A 16,956-nucleotide genomic window follows, 5' to 3' on the forward strand; every position below is an offset into this window, starting at 1 on the left:
GATTACCGTACCGATGCATGTGGCCCTATATTTCTGATTACCGTACCAATGCATCTGGCCCGATATATCTGATTACCGTACCGATGCATGTGGCCCTATATTTCTGATTACCGTACCAATGCATCTGGCCCGATATATCTGATTACCGTACCGATGCATGTGGCCCTATATTTCTGATTACCGTACCGATGCATCTGGCCCGATATATCTGATTACCGTACCGATGCATCTGGCCCGATATTTCTGATTACCATACCTATGTGTGGCCCTATATTTCTGATTACCGTACCGATGCATGTGGCCCTATATTTCTGATTACCGTACCGATGCATCTGGCCCGATATATCTGATTACCGTACCGATGCATCTGGCCCGATATTTCTGATTACCATACCTATGTGTGGCCCTATATTTCTGATTACCGTACCGATGCATCTGGCCCGATATATCTGATTACCGTACCGATGCATGTGGCCCTATATTTCTGATTACCGTACCAATGCATCTGGCCCGATATATCTGATTACCGTACCGATGCATGTGGCCCTATATTTCTGATTACCGTACCGAGGCATCTGGCCCTTTATTTCTGATCACCGTACCGATGCATGTGGCCCTATATTTCCGATTACCGTACCGATGTGTGTGGCCCGATATATCTGATTACCGTACCAATGCATGTGGCCCTATATTTCCGATTACCGTACCGATGTGTGTGGCCCGATATATCTGATTACCGTACCAATGCATCTGGCCCAATATATCTGATCACCGTACCGATGCATGTGGCCCTATGTTTCCGATTACCGTACCGATGTGTGTGGCCCGATATATCTGATTACCGTACCGATGCATCTGGCCCGATATATCTGATTCCCGTACCGATCGATGTGTGTGACTTTATATTTCTGATTACCATGCCGATACGTGTGGCCCTATATTTCTGGTTACTGTACCGATGCGTGTGGCCCTATATTTCTTATTACCATACCGATGTGTGTGGCCCTATATTTCTGATTACCATACCGATGTGTGTGGCCCTATATATCTTAGTACCATACCGATGTGTGTGGCCCTATATTTCTGATTACCGTACCGAGGCATCTGGCCCTTTATTTCTGATTACCGTACCGATTTGTGTGGCCCTATATTTCTTATTACCGTACCAATGCAGATGGCCCTATATTTCTGATTACCGTACCGATTTGTGAGGCCCGATATATCTGAATTACCGTACCGATGCATCTGGCCCTATATTTCTGATTACCGTACCGATGCGTGTGACCATCAGAGCTGGAGCGGGGCCTGACAGAGCCACAGATACGCGTTGTTTGCAAGTCCACGCTGGAGGCCTTGCAATATCTGCACAACAACAAAATCATCCACCGGGATCTCAAGGCTGGAAATATTTTGCTGCTGCTTGATGGGCAGGTCAAGCTTGGTGAGTTAACCTTTAAAATGCTTATCTTTGTTCGTTATCATTGTACTGCCATATAGTGTGGGAATCTTTGTGTCTTGTGTTCTTCTATGATTATTCTTTCGGAGAAGAACAAAGCAGGTTTCTTAAACTCTCTTCTTATTTCCCACTTTCTGTTTCTTCTGTTAGCTGACTTTGGAGTTTCAGCAAAGAATACCAAGACCTTTCAGTGCCGCGACACCTTCATCGGAACACCTTACTGGTACGGTTTCATTGCAGATGATGACACTCTTGACAAATGGGCACTATCACTTTAATCCTTTTAGTTTTTAAGGCCATTTATTTATTTATTTTTAAAATGTTTTTGGGTTGTCCGTCCTATGATAGGTTTTTGTTATCACGATAACTTAAGAACAGCTGAAGGGAAGTCAAACTTGGTACAAGTATGTATAATTATGTAGAGGTAAATAGATTAGATTATGGGGTCAACAGGTCAAAGATCAAAGGTCCCTTTCGGTAAAACTTCTGTTGCTGCGCTAACTTGATAAACAGTGATGCGATATTGACAAAACTTGGTCCAAGTTCATATTTATTATGAGGCAAAGACTAATCGATTAGATTTTTGGCGTCAAAGGTCAGAGGTCATGTCAGGTAAAAATGCGATACTTGAGAACAGCTGAAAGGATTTAAATTAAAGTTGGTACAAGTATGTGTATTGTGATGGAATAAGCTGGGCGGAGGTATGTCGGTTGACGTCGTGACGTCGAAGAATACCGTTTTAGTTTTTATTTGGTTATTTCGTTTACAGCACATGACAGTCTCATCGTTGGACGGGGTGGAGGAGTAGATGACTTTGGGAGGGGTATGCCTGTGCTTCCGCTGACGCAGGTTACAAAAGCGATTTGTAATCTGGTCAGGATGGAAATAGCTCGCCTACTCTTTGGAAAGGACACCGTAGGATCTTTAAGGTCCACAAATAATTTCCAGCAGATGGGACAACCCAGTTTAGCGTCCATGAGAGCGACGACACATTAGTATTAGTGTATCACCCGCACGTGAAACACCAGGATGACAGTTTATAACTGGGCTGACATTAGAACCCAGGCTATTGGGGAGTGTACATACCTCTCGAGTATCCTGCCAGCCATTTTATTTTCTTTACATCAAGTTGAACAACACAGCTTAATTTCACTCTGTGATGTCCTTTCCTCCACCACACCAGGATGGCTCCAGAGGTTGTGATGTGTGAGACTTTCAAGGACTCGCCCTACGACTACAAGGCTGATATTTGGTCTCTCGGGGTCACGTTGATCGAACTAGCAGAAGTGGAGCCACCACATCATGAGCTTAACCCAATGCGAGTTCTCCTCAAAATCGCCAAGGCGGAACCTCCATCACTCGAGTACCCCTCTCGCTGGTATGCCACATCGGTGTTTTAGCCATTACACGTATGATAGCTCTCCATTACGTTTCTTGGCTTTGTTGTGCTCCGCAATCCAATGCCTTGTAATGATCCTCACAGAACGATAAAGTCCTTAACTTGTCATCTTAGAAACCTGGCATCTTAGAAACCTGGCATTTTACATTGTTAAACAAAAAACATTATTTATTTATTTGTCCTATTTAGTGTTTGGACCCACATTCACTTGATCTTTGTACTTTTCAATTTATTTACACAAAGGTCCAATGACTTCAACAATTTCCTCAAGAAGGCTTTAGACAAGAACCCAGAGACACGTTGGTCCGTCTCCCAGCTCCTGCAGGTGAGTCGCTCGGCCTTGCAACCACGAATAATTATGCCAGTGATATTGAGATCTCAGAGTATTTGAAGATGTATACTTAGGTATGCTTCTGCCTCTTGAGCTGCTGGAGGGATTGTTGTTGGTTTTTGGAGATACTGTATCTAACTTTGTGTTATATGTGTTACACCAGAACTTTGGATCGGTTGTTTTTGAACTTGTAAAAAGGTTAATATTTCAAAAGTTCTTGAGATTTTGGCCTATCTTTCTTGTTTTGCACAACTGAAGGTCACCTTTTTCTGCTGGTGGGTTCAGGTCTGTATCTCCAGTGACAGCACGGTGCCATCAGCATCATGCCTACTCGCCCAGGACGTGCAGAAATTAGGCTAAAACTATGAACAAATAACTTTGTGAGCAAGCCACTCGAGTTTAGTCTATGAATGAATTGAATCAACAGAACGTTGGTCAAGGTTTGCTAACCGCTGTGAGAAGCAAGGAGAAGCTGCCATTTTGAGTGTCGACCCTTCGTACAGAGCAAAAGCGGCCTCTTCCGATTCTTTATTGACCTTGGCCACTGATCAGCTGAAATGCTGCGACTGCAATTTCTGGCCTTTTAAGTCACACTACTCTTTACATATAGTGCGAGTTGTGATTTATTTGTAGGGAGTTATCAATTTGCCAATTTCCTATAACCATATTGTCGTGTGGTTTGGCTCAGTTAACACCGAGCGTCACCACGGATGAATCGAGCTTAACGAGGCGTTTCCAATTCAATGGTGGATCGATACACGAGCCGGGGGATTGGGGGAGGATGCCACGCTTACCTTCAAGGTCCGATGCCTTCAACCTGGAAATTAATAAATCAAACCAAACACAGAATTTAAAATGTACAAGAAAGAAATATTTATTACGGAACCCGAGAACAATGGAACCGTACCGATAAATAACTAAACCCCTATATCGGGACGTTCCCGCACCAGACTTCAGAAACGAAACAATGGGAGAGGGTGAATAAAATAAATGTCTCGTCGTGTTGTGAAATGTGGTGCGTCTTATCTGTCTCAGTAGTCCAGGCCTCAAACACGCGTCCGGACGTGGCTCCGTGCTTGGCGGGAAGAAGGCCTCGGTCCGCTCCATTCTCACGCTCCGCTGATCATCGCACACCACCCGGCAGGTCCCGCTCGCACGATCGTCTCTCCACCGTCTTTGGTCCAGCAGGCAAATTCGGATTGCATGGGAAGAGGTCCAAATGGAGACGAAAATCACGGGCAGAAGGGAGGTTTGGGTAGGACGAATCCAGGAATGAGAAGGCGAAGGGAAGAGAGAAAAATGCCGGGGAGCGAGCGGTTTTACTGGCGGTCTTCTGAAGTCAGCTCGCTTCCCTCCAACCAGTGCGTCGCTTCTAACCTTTCCGAATCCTCTGATCTCCTCCGTCCCCCTCCCATTGGCGGAGCTCTTGGCGCCCTGCTCCCATGCCATTGGTCGGTGGCCAACCACCAGTCCTTCTTTACTCTCCATCTCCAATCACGGGGAAGCTCTCTGCCCTTCCTTTAACCAATCGCACGTCCTCCCCTACTCTGCCAATCGGTGTGGTATTTGTTGCTCGCCCCTCCACTGGCCAATCACTAGTTATCCTGGGCGTGGCTCCCAGCCTGACTGGCACGATGTTCGTCTTCCATGGCGCCGTTGTACGCGGCCGCTTCCTGCCTGTTTCTTCCGGTCAGTTCTTATGGTCAGTCATTGTAAGGGGGGGGGATTTAATTAATGTAGTGCACTAATGGCCCTATCTAATGTCTACAAGAGTGCGTTGCCCTAAGGGACACAGGTATGATCGCCAGATCTGACACACAGGGGAATTATCTTAGTCCCTACAACTATTTATCACACAGTCATCCTTGTATGACCACAGGTACACACTTGATCCGACAAACCGGGCTAAACATAGAACTTATTACAGGTGAGGTTCCCTATCATGACAGCCGGACACCTACCTATGCAGATCTAGATATTCCCCTACCCCAAAATTCATAACAATATGTAGCTCTCCAACAAATGCATGATGGTGTTTAACCCATGTGCGTAAATCAAAAAGCACGGTTAAACAACTGGTTCCCTTTGTCTGTTTGGCTGTGTACAAGTGGCAGTTTATGATCGAGGAACTATTTAATGTATTAACAATTGAATGTTATATTTTGTAAACAAATCCAAAAATGAATCTGTAGTTTATCAGAACTTTGGCTCTGAATTCATCTGAACAAATAACTAATGTAATCGATATATTAAAGTAGCGGTAGTTTCCTGTCAGTCTGTTTCCCTCTTTCCGCCAGTTGGTTGGACAGCTGGCCTGGCTCCACCCACAAGATGTCATTAGTAGGAATGCTGACTCCACCCACTGGCATTTTGATTGTCATGCAGTTCAGGCCGAACACATCGTCGAACCTGTTATATTCACAATCACCATGCTCTACCTTTACATTGCTAAAACATAAACTTCCGGGATCATGCGAGGTAGCGCTTTTTTTGCCTATATACCACCCCCCAAAAAGGGAGGGTTTTCCGCAGAACCACCTGCTAGTGTGTTAGATAGGGTGGTGTAAAAGACGTTGCATCAAAGGCGGTAAACCTCCAGAATTTTTTTTCTGTAACTTTTAGCATTGTTGTTTATTTAAATTTAACGATATACTTGAACACTAGAAAACAAATCGCCTCTTGGCACATTCAAAACCCTTTCGTTTAGCAGTACTTGGACAAAATATGACAGCATTTTATGTCCTCATGACCAATCGATTTGCTGCTTGCAGACCCCATCCATGTCCTTTCTCAAAACTGTGCGGGTTAAGGTGTTCTATGAACTTTATAGTTTTATTTTTGGTTTTCATAGAGTTTTTCGACCATGATGATGTAATCTATAATTGTTTTTGACATCAATACACATCTCTTAGAACTCCTCAAGACCTCAGGAATATTAGAGGTGTGCATTAGCTCTAGAGCACAGTATCACATGTACACTGTGCAACATATGTTTCTTTTACACATGGCATCTTAGCTCTTACACGAGCCTCGATCTTGTATACAAGAAAAAAAAGGTAGATGCCGACGTGCATCTTCACCGGCCTTTTTACTGCCTGCTCAATTATCAGGACTAGGAAATGGTTGAAAGCAGGTTTAATATGTTGAGCATTAATCGCAATTAGTGTGGGAGGCACAGACAAGGGTGTTTCTGATCAGAATTGACCGAGCAGATCAAGTACATCGTGTGAATTGACTGATGTCAGATAATGTATGTTATAATTTGATGAAACATTTCAGTATTGTAATGCAAGAATAACAGAAGACATTACAATGGTAGATAACTGAAGAATGCAGAAAATTAAGGGTGGTAAAGTTGGTTATGCTTAGTTAAGAGAAGGGGGAGACGATAAAGAAGGAATTGAATGAGAACTAATGGAGCAAGGATTTATTGAAAAGGGCAACTGAAGAAGAAGCCCAATAACAGTGATGTTGTGGCGGACACAAAAGCCCACTGGCGTGGTGACATCATTCCACGCACCAAGTGGGCGGTGGCCACGCCCGAGGGGTAGGCGTGGCCTCATGATATACACCGGGCGACCAGCCCGGAACATTTCAGTGTTACAGTGTAGTCTTACAATAAAGACGTTTATATGTTACCGCTTGTCCGCTTCCTCCTTGCTCACAAGCAGCGCGCGTAACGCCGCGCTTTAATGTCACTTTTTTCCGCCACCTCCCCCTCCCCAAAATCCCTCTCTCCTTCCACCCCCAGCATCCGTTTGTGATTACGGTTGCATCCACCAAGCCTCTTGAACAGCTGATTGCCGAAGCGAAAGCTGAAGTGACCGATGAGATAGAAGAGGGAAAAGAAGAGGACGAGGAGGAAGATGGAGACAGCCTCAATGTATGACTTATTTACAAATTGTATTTCTCGTCCACACTTTGTGCGATGTCTGTTTGCAAAAACTAATCTTGAGGGTGTGGGAGGCGCACTCTGCAGGTTACCTGGGCGTTCGTTTTGTTTTGCTTCAATGGACGGGTATGAAGTAGAAGTGGAAGTTGTCACAATTTGACTTCATTTTACAAAGTTTCCTGACTGATACTTTCTGACTGATGCCCCTTTTTAAGTTTCATTGGCCACTAATCGAGAATCGACTTGTAAACCAATTTGGCCGTAGAGGTGCGTCAATGGCCAATTCGGCCTCCTGCATCGTGGGAGAATAGTGCTTGATTACCCCCATTGGCTGGTATTGCTTAAGAACAACTCGTGAAATGTGTTTGTGTTCCCATCTGAACCTCTGGCTCATGAGGCAGGGAAACCAGGTTCAAATGCCATATGCAACGTGTCTGTCCATTATCTTCTGATGTTCGTGCAATTCATGTATAAAGTATACTGACGTCTACTAATGCCTTTGTCCTGCATGTGATTCATGTGCAAGCTTCTTCATGTGTCAGACCACGATTAACCCTTTGAGTACGGATGACGTCCAGTGCCGCAACCCACGAAAAAGTTGTGTATGGATGACGTTGCTACACGTCATCGACTATACCTATAAATAGATCGTCAGTACGTGGTTGCATTCCCGTACCAAAATGCCAAATTAATCCCGTACCGGGGGTATTTTTATCAAAAAAAAATCCCGTACTCAAAGGGTTAAAAGAAAAAAATCGATTGCATCACATGTTTGTATTAATTTTGGCATTACCTCTGTTTACACTTTACCCGTGGTTCAGTTTTGGTACGCAGTCTTTTGTGCGAGGCATCCAACAAGTATTTTGAGGTTGTTTTTATCTATGAGTAACCTGACTGTGTATGTACCTTTTTCTGTGCACGTGGATCGAGCTTCTGGTTGTGTTCTTGTCCACAGTCTTTGGGACACAGGCGCGAGCCATCGGACGTCAGTCTTTGCAGCCTCGGGGAGCCATCTCTGCCTCCGACACCTGGGCCTTTCCAGGGTGACCTGCTAGGGGACAAGCCCGGCCATGTTCTTCCTGTCTGTACACAAGTTCCAGAGGAAAATGGTCAGGCTGATGAGGTTTCTGTTGTATTGGCTACTGAGGATAGCGAAGAGAATCCAACACGGGCCGTGTGTGCTGAAGTTGACGATGTACAAGTTGATGGTGGCGTTGGTGACGCAGGCACAAAAACAGTGAGCTGCCACCCTTTCTTGACAAAGTCAGAATCTGTGGAGGTGACGATGGCTTTATTAAATGATGTTATCAAATCCATTGAAGTAGAAAACATGGGAGATGGGGAGGAAGAGGATGAGGACAAAGAGGAAGAAAGAAAGGATAAACAGAAAATAAATGATGAGAAAGAGGAGGAGGAGGAGGATGTGGAAACATTGGTGCAGAATGGTGAGAGCAATGTGACAAATACTCAGGACGTTGCTGAAGTTGATAAAAAGGATGGTATTGAAGTTGAGAGGAAGCACGAGAAGGAACTCGAAGAGGAGGTTGAAAAGACACTTGTGGAGAATGAACCAAATGTCAACGTAACAGCTCGACCATCAAATGTAAAAGATGCCGATCTGAACAAAAATGAGAAGGAAATGGAGTGTAAAGTTGAGGAGGTGAATGGTAAGAGCACCACTGATGGCAATGAGCTGGTGATTGAATTGCCTTCTCCACCGGTCCATGTTACTGAGCCCCCTCCAGAATTTCGAGATGATCCAAGCGTTACATCGGGTAGGCCTGAACCACCTCTGGGTTTCCGAGATGGACCCCACATTCTGGTCGAATCGACGGACAAGGATGAATCCAAGAATGAAGAAAAGGTGTATGGCGAAACTGTAAAGAGTCAAAGCAGGCCTGAACAGGATAAAGGACAGGACACTGACAGCGTTGGTACAACAGGATCTGACTCGGGAAGCTTGGACATGAACCTGTCCATCTACAATGCTCTGGCTCACAGCAAGGAGATCGGCTCCCTGTCAATACAGGTAAAAAAAAATGCCCATGGAGCCCCCAAGTTACTATATTGCCAATGCAAGGTGTTTGCCTCTATATACTGGTGTGCAATTTAAAAGTTTGCAATAAAACTCTTAGGGTGTGCTCGCAGCTTGGTTTTGTGGAACCACATCAGACTTGTTGGGATTAGATAGGCTTGTTTACCAACTTTTACTCTCCATTTTGCTTTTCTTGAGTACCGTGTATAAATCTGGACAGGCCTTACAAAAGTATAGATGCCAAGTTTCCCTGACTCACCCCAGCATCTTTCACCAAGAGGGAACCATTTTGCATTCTTGCACTTTGTATCGAATGGACATGATTACACAATCAGCAGCTATCAAAACCACCTAATCAGTGATGTTTGCCCATTCTGAAGTTTAGTGGTACCTGGTGGGATCCGATAATTGCATCTTCGATACTTTAATTGCACAAACCTCGACATGTCTACAAGAAAGTCAGGTGGATGTTATATGATGTGTACTGTTATTTATGCATTGTCACAGGCTGTGCCGATGTGAAACATCATGTCATGCTTACAATGTGGTTCTCATAGGAGATGCAGAGACAGAGAAAAACGCTGAAACGAACACGCAAGTTCATGGTAGATGGCGTAGAGACGAGTGTAACGACCAACAAGATAATCAGCGATGACCACAAACGTAATGCTGAGATGCGATGCATGAGGTGGGGCCTTAAGATTGTGGAATGGTGAACATTGAGAGTGAATTTCATAACGATTCCATTTATTATTTTGATCCCTGTCTTCGATTGCTACGTTATTCGTTGTGCTTCCGTGTACCCGCAGGCGTCAAGAGCTTCGAGAGTTGCGCCTTCTGCAGAAGGAGGAGCAGCGAGCGCAGCAAGAGCTTAACAGTAAACTGGCGCAGCAGAGCGAGCAGATGAGCCGCCGCTTTGAACACGAGCTCAATGTAAGGTCCTGCTCACCCGTACATAGGTAATCGATCGACGGTCAAAAACTCTCCCTCCACTGTAAACCCCACTCGCTTTCCTCCCGATGGCAGACGCATCGCAAGCATTACGAAGTGGAGCTGGAGACCCTAGAACGGCAGCAGAAACAGAGCGTGGAGCGACGGGAGCAGGAGCACACGGGGCGTTTACGCGAGGAGGCAAAGCGCATCAAGGCAGAGCAAGAGAGGGAACTTGCCAAATACCATGACGTGCTCAAGCACCGAAAAAAGGAGGTAGGATCACAGAGAGACCGAGACCACCATCAGGCGCTAGTCTTGGGTTGTCATCGCAATGAATGCGGCTTAAGGCACACAGTAAGACGTCATATCATTATGGCTGCAGTGATCAGAGTAAGCTATACATACGATATTGGTCGTGTTTGGAAAATAGTGTTCAAAAGGATTGACAGCAATGCTATTCATACTGATGATACCTCCTAATGATTGTTCTCTCTGAGTTTACAAAAGCTTTGAAAACTCTGATGTCTTATTCCCACTTTATTTTCCTCATCCTTTCTTCATCTCCCTTCCCACCATTACTTTAACTCATTACACTCCTTGCCTCAGGATTACCATGGCTTTGATTGACAGCTCTTATTATGTTGTGTCCACCATTGATTGGTGGGCTCGGTCCGGGTGGGCGTTCTTTTAAAATTTTGCTTTTTCTTTGCCAATGACGCTTCTCCCTCACTGCACCTTTGGGTTCGGATGACCTGTGCTTGTGTTTATCTTCTATACCAAAATTATTGCGGCCTATTGATTTCAAAACCTTTAGAGGGAAAGGGAAAGGGAAAGGCCACTTCTGGAAAGACGTTTTTTATAATAAGGCTAGGCTTATGTAAGCGCGAACACATGGAACATATAAAAAAGGGAGCGGGAAACAAGAGGGGGAGAGAGAGAGGGAAGCACAACGACAGTATAGAACAGGGACATCGGGAGATCTGTGGAAGGGAGAGGGCTGGGGCGGAGTACACGAGATAAACAAGATGGACATTTACTAGAACTTTCAGGAAAGAAAACGAAATTTTGAAAAGGTGCATTGGGGGTGTATTAACAAGGATGGAAAATATCAAGGTTTTGGATGGGGGAAGATAAGAGATGGTGGTGAACAGCTGTTTTGAAGATCTGGACGGAGGAGTGAGATTGAAGAGAGTGTGGGAGTTTGTTCCAGAGGGGGAAAAAAAGAGGAATGAAAGAGTGAAGGTGAGCAGAGAGTCTTGATTTTGATGGTTTCACCAGGAATGGGTTTCTGGCAAATCTTGTGCGTCCTGCGTCCTGCAGGAATATTTGGGGGACAGAGCACAGAGAGAGCTGGGGGAGCAAGGCCGGCGAGGAGTCAGTAGAATACAGAAAGACCACCAACCTGCCTGCGGTGAGCGAGTGATAGGCCCTCAGACTCGGCTTCATCGTGGGAGATAGCAATGATTCTGAAAGCTTTGGTTTCTACAGCGTGAAGCCGAGCTTGGTGTGAAGCAGGAGCACCAGCCCAGAGGGGAGAGCAGTATTCCATTGAGCTGCGATGGAAGCTTTGTAAGTGGTGAGGAGCTCAGAAGTGCCCAGAAAGGACTTCGCATGACGGAGGATGCCGAGTCGGTGACTGGCTTTGGAGGCCAGCTTGGAAATGTGGTTTTCCCAGCAAAGATCATGGCAGATAGTGAGACCCAAAAACTTGAGTGACAGAACTTCTTGGAGAGGATTGTTGAGAGAGTAGATTGGAGGGTTTTCCAGTCCGTCTTTTCGGAGAGACAAAGTGAGATTGTGGGATTTGTCAGGATTGAAAGACATGTTCCACTTGTTTGACCAGTCTGTGATTTTGTCCAGGTCTGCAGAGAGTGAGGAGGCTGCAGCCGGCGATCTGAGGGTTGATATATGGCGCGGCAGAGACTGGAGTCATCAGCAAAAAGATAGAGAGGATTCTCCAGCCATTCGGAGAGATCATTGATGATCAGAACTAGAACGGCACTCTTCGACGTCACGACGTCGACTGATATGCCTCTGCCCACATTATTACATCATTGTAATACTTGTATCAAGTTTGGTTTAAATCCATTCAGCTGTGCCCAAGTTAGCACATTTCTACCTGGCATGACATCTGACCTTTGACCTATTGACCCGAAAATGTAATCAGTTCATGTTTACATCATTATACATACCTCTACCAAGTTTTAATTTAAATCTCTTCAGCTGTTCACAAGTTCTCAAAATTTTACCTGACATGACCTCTGACCTTTGGCCTTTGACCTCGGGACCCCCGAAATCTAATCAGTTAATCTTTATATCATTATACATATCTGTACCAAGTTTGAATTAGATCCCTTTAGCCATTCTCAAGTTGTGGACCTGTTACAGACTTTGATCTTTAACCTTTGACCTCTTGAACCTCAAATCTAATCAGTTAATCTTTACATCCTTATACATACCTGTACCAAGTTTCAATTAGATCACTTCAGCCATTCTCGAATTATAGAGCTATTACAGACTTTGACCTCTTGACCCCAAATTCTAATCATTCAATGTTTACATCATTATACATACCCTTGCCAAATTTGAATTGGATCACTTAAGCCATTCTCAAGTTATAGACCTATTACAGACTTTGACCTTTGACTTATGACCCCAAAATCTAATTAATGTTTACATCATTATACATACCCTTGCCAAATTTGAATTGGATCACTTCAGCCGTTCTCAAGTTATCGACCTATTACAGATTTGACCTTTGACCCCAAAATATAATACGTTAATGTTTAGATCATTATCCATACACTACCGGTCAAAAGTTTTAGAACACCTGAATTTTTCCAGTTTATATTGAAATTTACGCAGTTTAATGTCTCGATGTTCTCTGAAATTAAGCATCGAACAAATAAACAATTGGAGATAAAAAAAGAAATCATAGAATCATTTTGTTCAACAAAATTTAATTTAAATCTTTGACTCAGCAAAGTGGCCACCTTTTGCAGATATAACCGCCGAACACACTCGTGGCATTCTTTCTACAATGGAAGTCAAATATTGTTCGGGAAGTTCTTCCCAATACTGTTGCAGAAGTTCCCACAAATGTGTTGCACTTGTAGGTTGCTTTGCTTTCTTTCACCCTTCTGTCCAGTTCATCCCAAACCAGCTTAATGGGGTTTAAGTCTGGAGACTGTGCTGGCCATTCCATGATTTGAAGCCTACCGTCTTGTTCTTTTCCTCGAAGGTAGTTTTGACATAGCCCGGACGTGTGTTTAGGGTCATTATCTTGCTGTAGGATGAACCCCTGACCAACTTGGCGTATGAATGAATGATCGTTTTAAGGCCATTTTCCCCAATAGAGCGGGGGTTAGCCTTGCGGGCCCCATGACAATCATGGTTCCCTGTTTGAGGCAATGTTTTTATGGCCGGATGCCCTTCCTGACGCCAACCCTTGGTCACGCTCTTATGATGCGCAGGGATACGGTGCACCTATTCTAAACCGGGGTACACACAGGGATCATTCATCCCAGCAAGCTGGTGCTCAATTTGCCGACCTCGGAAGGATGACAGGCTGAGTCAACCCCCCTGGCGTTAATTCAGCGATCGACCGGGATTCGAACCCAGGATCCTAGGATCCCAAGCCAGCACCCTAACCGCTAAGCCAACACCAGGCTAATTGCATGGCCCTGCAAAATGCTGTGGTAGCCCTTTTGGTTCAGGGTGCCAGTCACTCTGTGCAAGTCGCCGACTCTGGATCCAGTAAAAGAGCACCAGACTATCACGCTTCCTCCTCCATGTTTTACAGTTGGTGTCACACACTGAGGAACCATCCTTCCGCCTACTCGACGGCGTACAAAAACCCTGCGTGATGAACCAAACAATTAAAATTCTGATTTATCGGTCCATAAGACCTTCTTGCAGTCTTCAGTAGTCCACTGGCGGTGCTTCATGGCCCAGGCAAGCCACTTTTTCTTATTTTGCCATCTCAGCAATGGCTTCTTACTGCCACTGGACCTGTCAAACCTGCAGCTCAAAGTCTTCTCTTCACAGTTGAAGCTGAGACTCGCTTACTTCGACCAATGTTAAGCTGTGCTTGAAGCTGTTGTCCTGTGAGCCGCCTATCACGCAAGCTGTTGACTCTCAGAAACTTGTCTTCTGATTCTGTTGTGGCTTTGGGTCTGCCAGATCTTTTCCTGTCAGAGTTTCCTCCAGTTTCCAATATACTACTTCCTGCAGTGCAATATTGGCCAAATAATGCTTCAGAGGGTGTAATAACAGTCTGTTCCAATACTGCTTTTATACAGACAGGGGGTTTGTAATCAAGTAATCAGCAGAGGTTGGGATACCTGTAGGAATTGTTTGCATCAACTTTCAAGACTTCATTTACTTGCATTGCTGCAGAACAGCTGTAAGTTGTTAACCCATTACTTGTTCCCTGAAGAAGGCCTTTTTTTTTTTACAATATAACTGCAATTTACATTATTTTCCTGTTTTTGCAAACCTAAACTTTTTTTTTAACCTCGAGCAGTTTACTGCTTACGGTTGTACCATTTCAGTTTATTCACTGGACATGAATTGCTTAAATTTTAATAAAAATTGAGGTGTTCAAAAACTTTTGACCGGTAGTGTACCTGTACTAAGTTTGAATTAGATCACTTCAGCTGTTCTCAAGTTATAGACCTATTACAGACTTTGACTTGTGACCTTTGACCCCAAAATCTAATCACTTCATTTTTACATCATTATACATACCTGTACCAAGTTTGAATTAGATCACCACAGCCGTTCCCAAGTTGTAGACCTAGTACAGACTTTGACCTTTGACCCCAAAATCTAATCAGTTCATCTTTACATCATTCTACAAAAGCGTACCCAATTTGGTCAGAATCCCATCACTGGTTCAGAAGTTATCGTGGTAACAGTATTTCTACCTAACATGAACTTTGGCCTTTGACCTTGTGAACCCAAAATCTAATCAGTTGATCTTTACCTCATTATACATACCTGCACCAAGTTTGACTAAGATCCCTTTAGCCGTTCTCAAGTTATTGTGGAAACGAAAACCTATCACGGACAGACAGACAATCTGAAAACATAATGCCTCCGACGACCTCGTCGGCCGAGGCATAAAAAGCACAGGACCCAGAACAGTGACTTGAGGAATTCCAGCCTGGACAGGAAGAGGAGATGAGAGAATTCCATTCAGGGCCTGGCCACACGTTGACTGCGACCGGAGAGGAAGTCCGTGAGCTAAGCGTAGAGAATTCCATGGATACCATTAGAGGAGAGTTTGGTGAGCAGAGCGGGGGTGCCAGACCGTATATGTCAAGGTCATCCATCCATATGTCAAGGTCAATGAAGGCACGTGATATGTCAAGGGAAACGGCTCAGTTTTCCTGTTTGGCGTTGAGGACCTCCATCCATTGTTGAGACAGCAGAAGCAGCATGTCCAGAGTAGAGTGACCTGGTCTGAATCCAAATTGATGATCCGAGATCAAGCCATTGGAGAAGAGGAAGGATTTGATGTCAGAAGTGATGATCGATTCCATGGCCTTGCTGATAATTGGGAGAAGGCTGATTGGTCGTTAGTTGCTAGGATCTGTTTTTGCACCTTTTTGTGTAAAGCGGTGATGTTGGCTGATTTCCAAGCAGATGGCAGATGACCTTGAGCAAAAGAGAGGGTGAAGAGAACAGAGATGTTGGGATAAAGCGGCAGAGCAGGATTTTAAGACCCGTGGGCTGATGCCGTCTGGTGCAGTTGCAGAATCGGAGTCAAGGTTTGACAAAAACTTCTCAACTTTGTCAGGACAGAAGGACACAGAGTCCAGCAGCAGCTGGGTATGGTGGGTACAGAGAGAGATGGGTTTGGGACACAAGATTTTGAGGCAAACACAGGAAGCATTTGGCGTCAGGAAGGGCATCCGGCTGTAAAAACATTGCCTCAAACAGGGAACCATGATTGTCATGGGGTCCGCAAGGCTAATCCCTGCTCTAGCGGGGAAAATGGCATTAAAACGATCATACATACATACATATACAGAGTTGAGGCATTCAGCTTTTTCTTGTGCGGAGTCAGTTGTGTAGTCGTTTGAGGTAAGGGAGGGGATGGAGGGGGAAAAGACAGCAGAAAATGATTTGACCAGACGCCACCAGGATTTGGAGGAGGGAGACAGGTTTGAGAGTTCAGTCTTGAGAGTAGATAGATATTGTTTCGTGGCTCTCCTGAGGGTAGACACACACTTGTTCCGGGCTTTCTGAAAGGAACTGAGATTGCCTTCAGTTGGATTTGCCTTCCAAGAGGCAAAGGCAAGTTGTTTCAGGGCAACTACCTCACCACAAGATTCATTGTACCATGGATGGGAGGAAGGGTATGACAACTGAAGACGAGATGGGATAAATCGGTGCATGAGAGAGGGCAATTTTATTTGGAAGAATTCCCAGGATAGGTTGATGTCAGAGGCAGTAGAGATGGGAGACCAGTCCGGATGATTGATGGCTGCTTGAAGATAGTGCCAGTTGGCCTGAGTGAAATGCCAGACTCGTTGACGCTGAGGAGAGAGTTGGGATGAGTGGATAGAAGTTGGTCCATGTTGTCAGACATCGAGATGTAAATGGATTAATGACTGTTTGGAGGACGAAGCCTGGTGTTGGCTTAGCGGTTAGGGTGCCGGCTTGGGATCCTAGGATCATGGGTTCGAATCCCGGTCGATCGCTGAATTAACACCAGGGGGGTTGACTCAGCCTGTCATCCTTCCGAGGTCGGCAAATTGAGTACCAGCTTGCTGGGATGAATGATCACGGTGTGTACTCCGATTTAGAATAGGTACACCGTATCCCTGCGCATCGTAAGAGCATGACCAAGGGTTGGCGTCAGGAAGGGCATCCGGCCATAAAAACATTGCCTCAAACAGGG

At 44.9% G+C, this 16,956-nt stretch overlaps 1 protein-coding gene across 4 annotated transcripts in view; it reads left to right on the forward strand.

Annotated features, from left to right (window-relative positions):
- The window catches only part of SLK (STE20 like kinase), a 145,577-nt gene that overhangs the window by 80,802 nt on the left and 47,819 nt on the right, over positions 1-16,956 (forward strand). For all 4 annotated transcript variants that reach the window (XM_068111345.2, XM_068111346.2, XM_068111342.2 and 1 more), the window contains 9 exons: positions 1,292-1,441; positions 1,607-1,679; positions 2,640-2,834; positions 3,099-3,180; positions 6,938-7,069; positions 8,034-9,107; positions 9,671-9,801; positions 9,923-10,046; positions 10,140-10,319. In XM_068111345.2, coding sequence (XP_067967446.2) covers positions 1,292-1,441; positions 1,607-1,679; positions 2,640-2,834; positions 3,099-3,180; positions 6,938-7,069; positions 8,034-9,107; positions 9,671-9,801; positions 9,923-10,046; positions 10,140-10,319 — 2,141 coding nt within the window. The remainder of the gene's footprint in view (positions 1-1,291; positions 1,442-1,606; positions 1,680-2,639; positions 2,835-3,098; positions 3,181-6,937; positions 7,070-8,033; positions 9,108-9,670; positions 9,802-9,922; positions 10,047-10,139; positions 10,320-16,956) is intronic.

Source organism: Myxine glutinosa, chromosome 3 (genome assembly GCF_964187855.1).
Source record: "Myxine glutinosa chromosome 3, kmMyxGlut1.1, whole genome shotgun sequence".
In the NCBI taxonomy this organism is placed as follows: Eukaryota; Metazoa; Chordata; class Myxini; order Myxiniformes; family Myxinidae; genus Myxine; species Myxine glutinosa.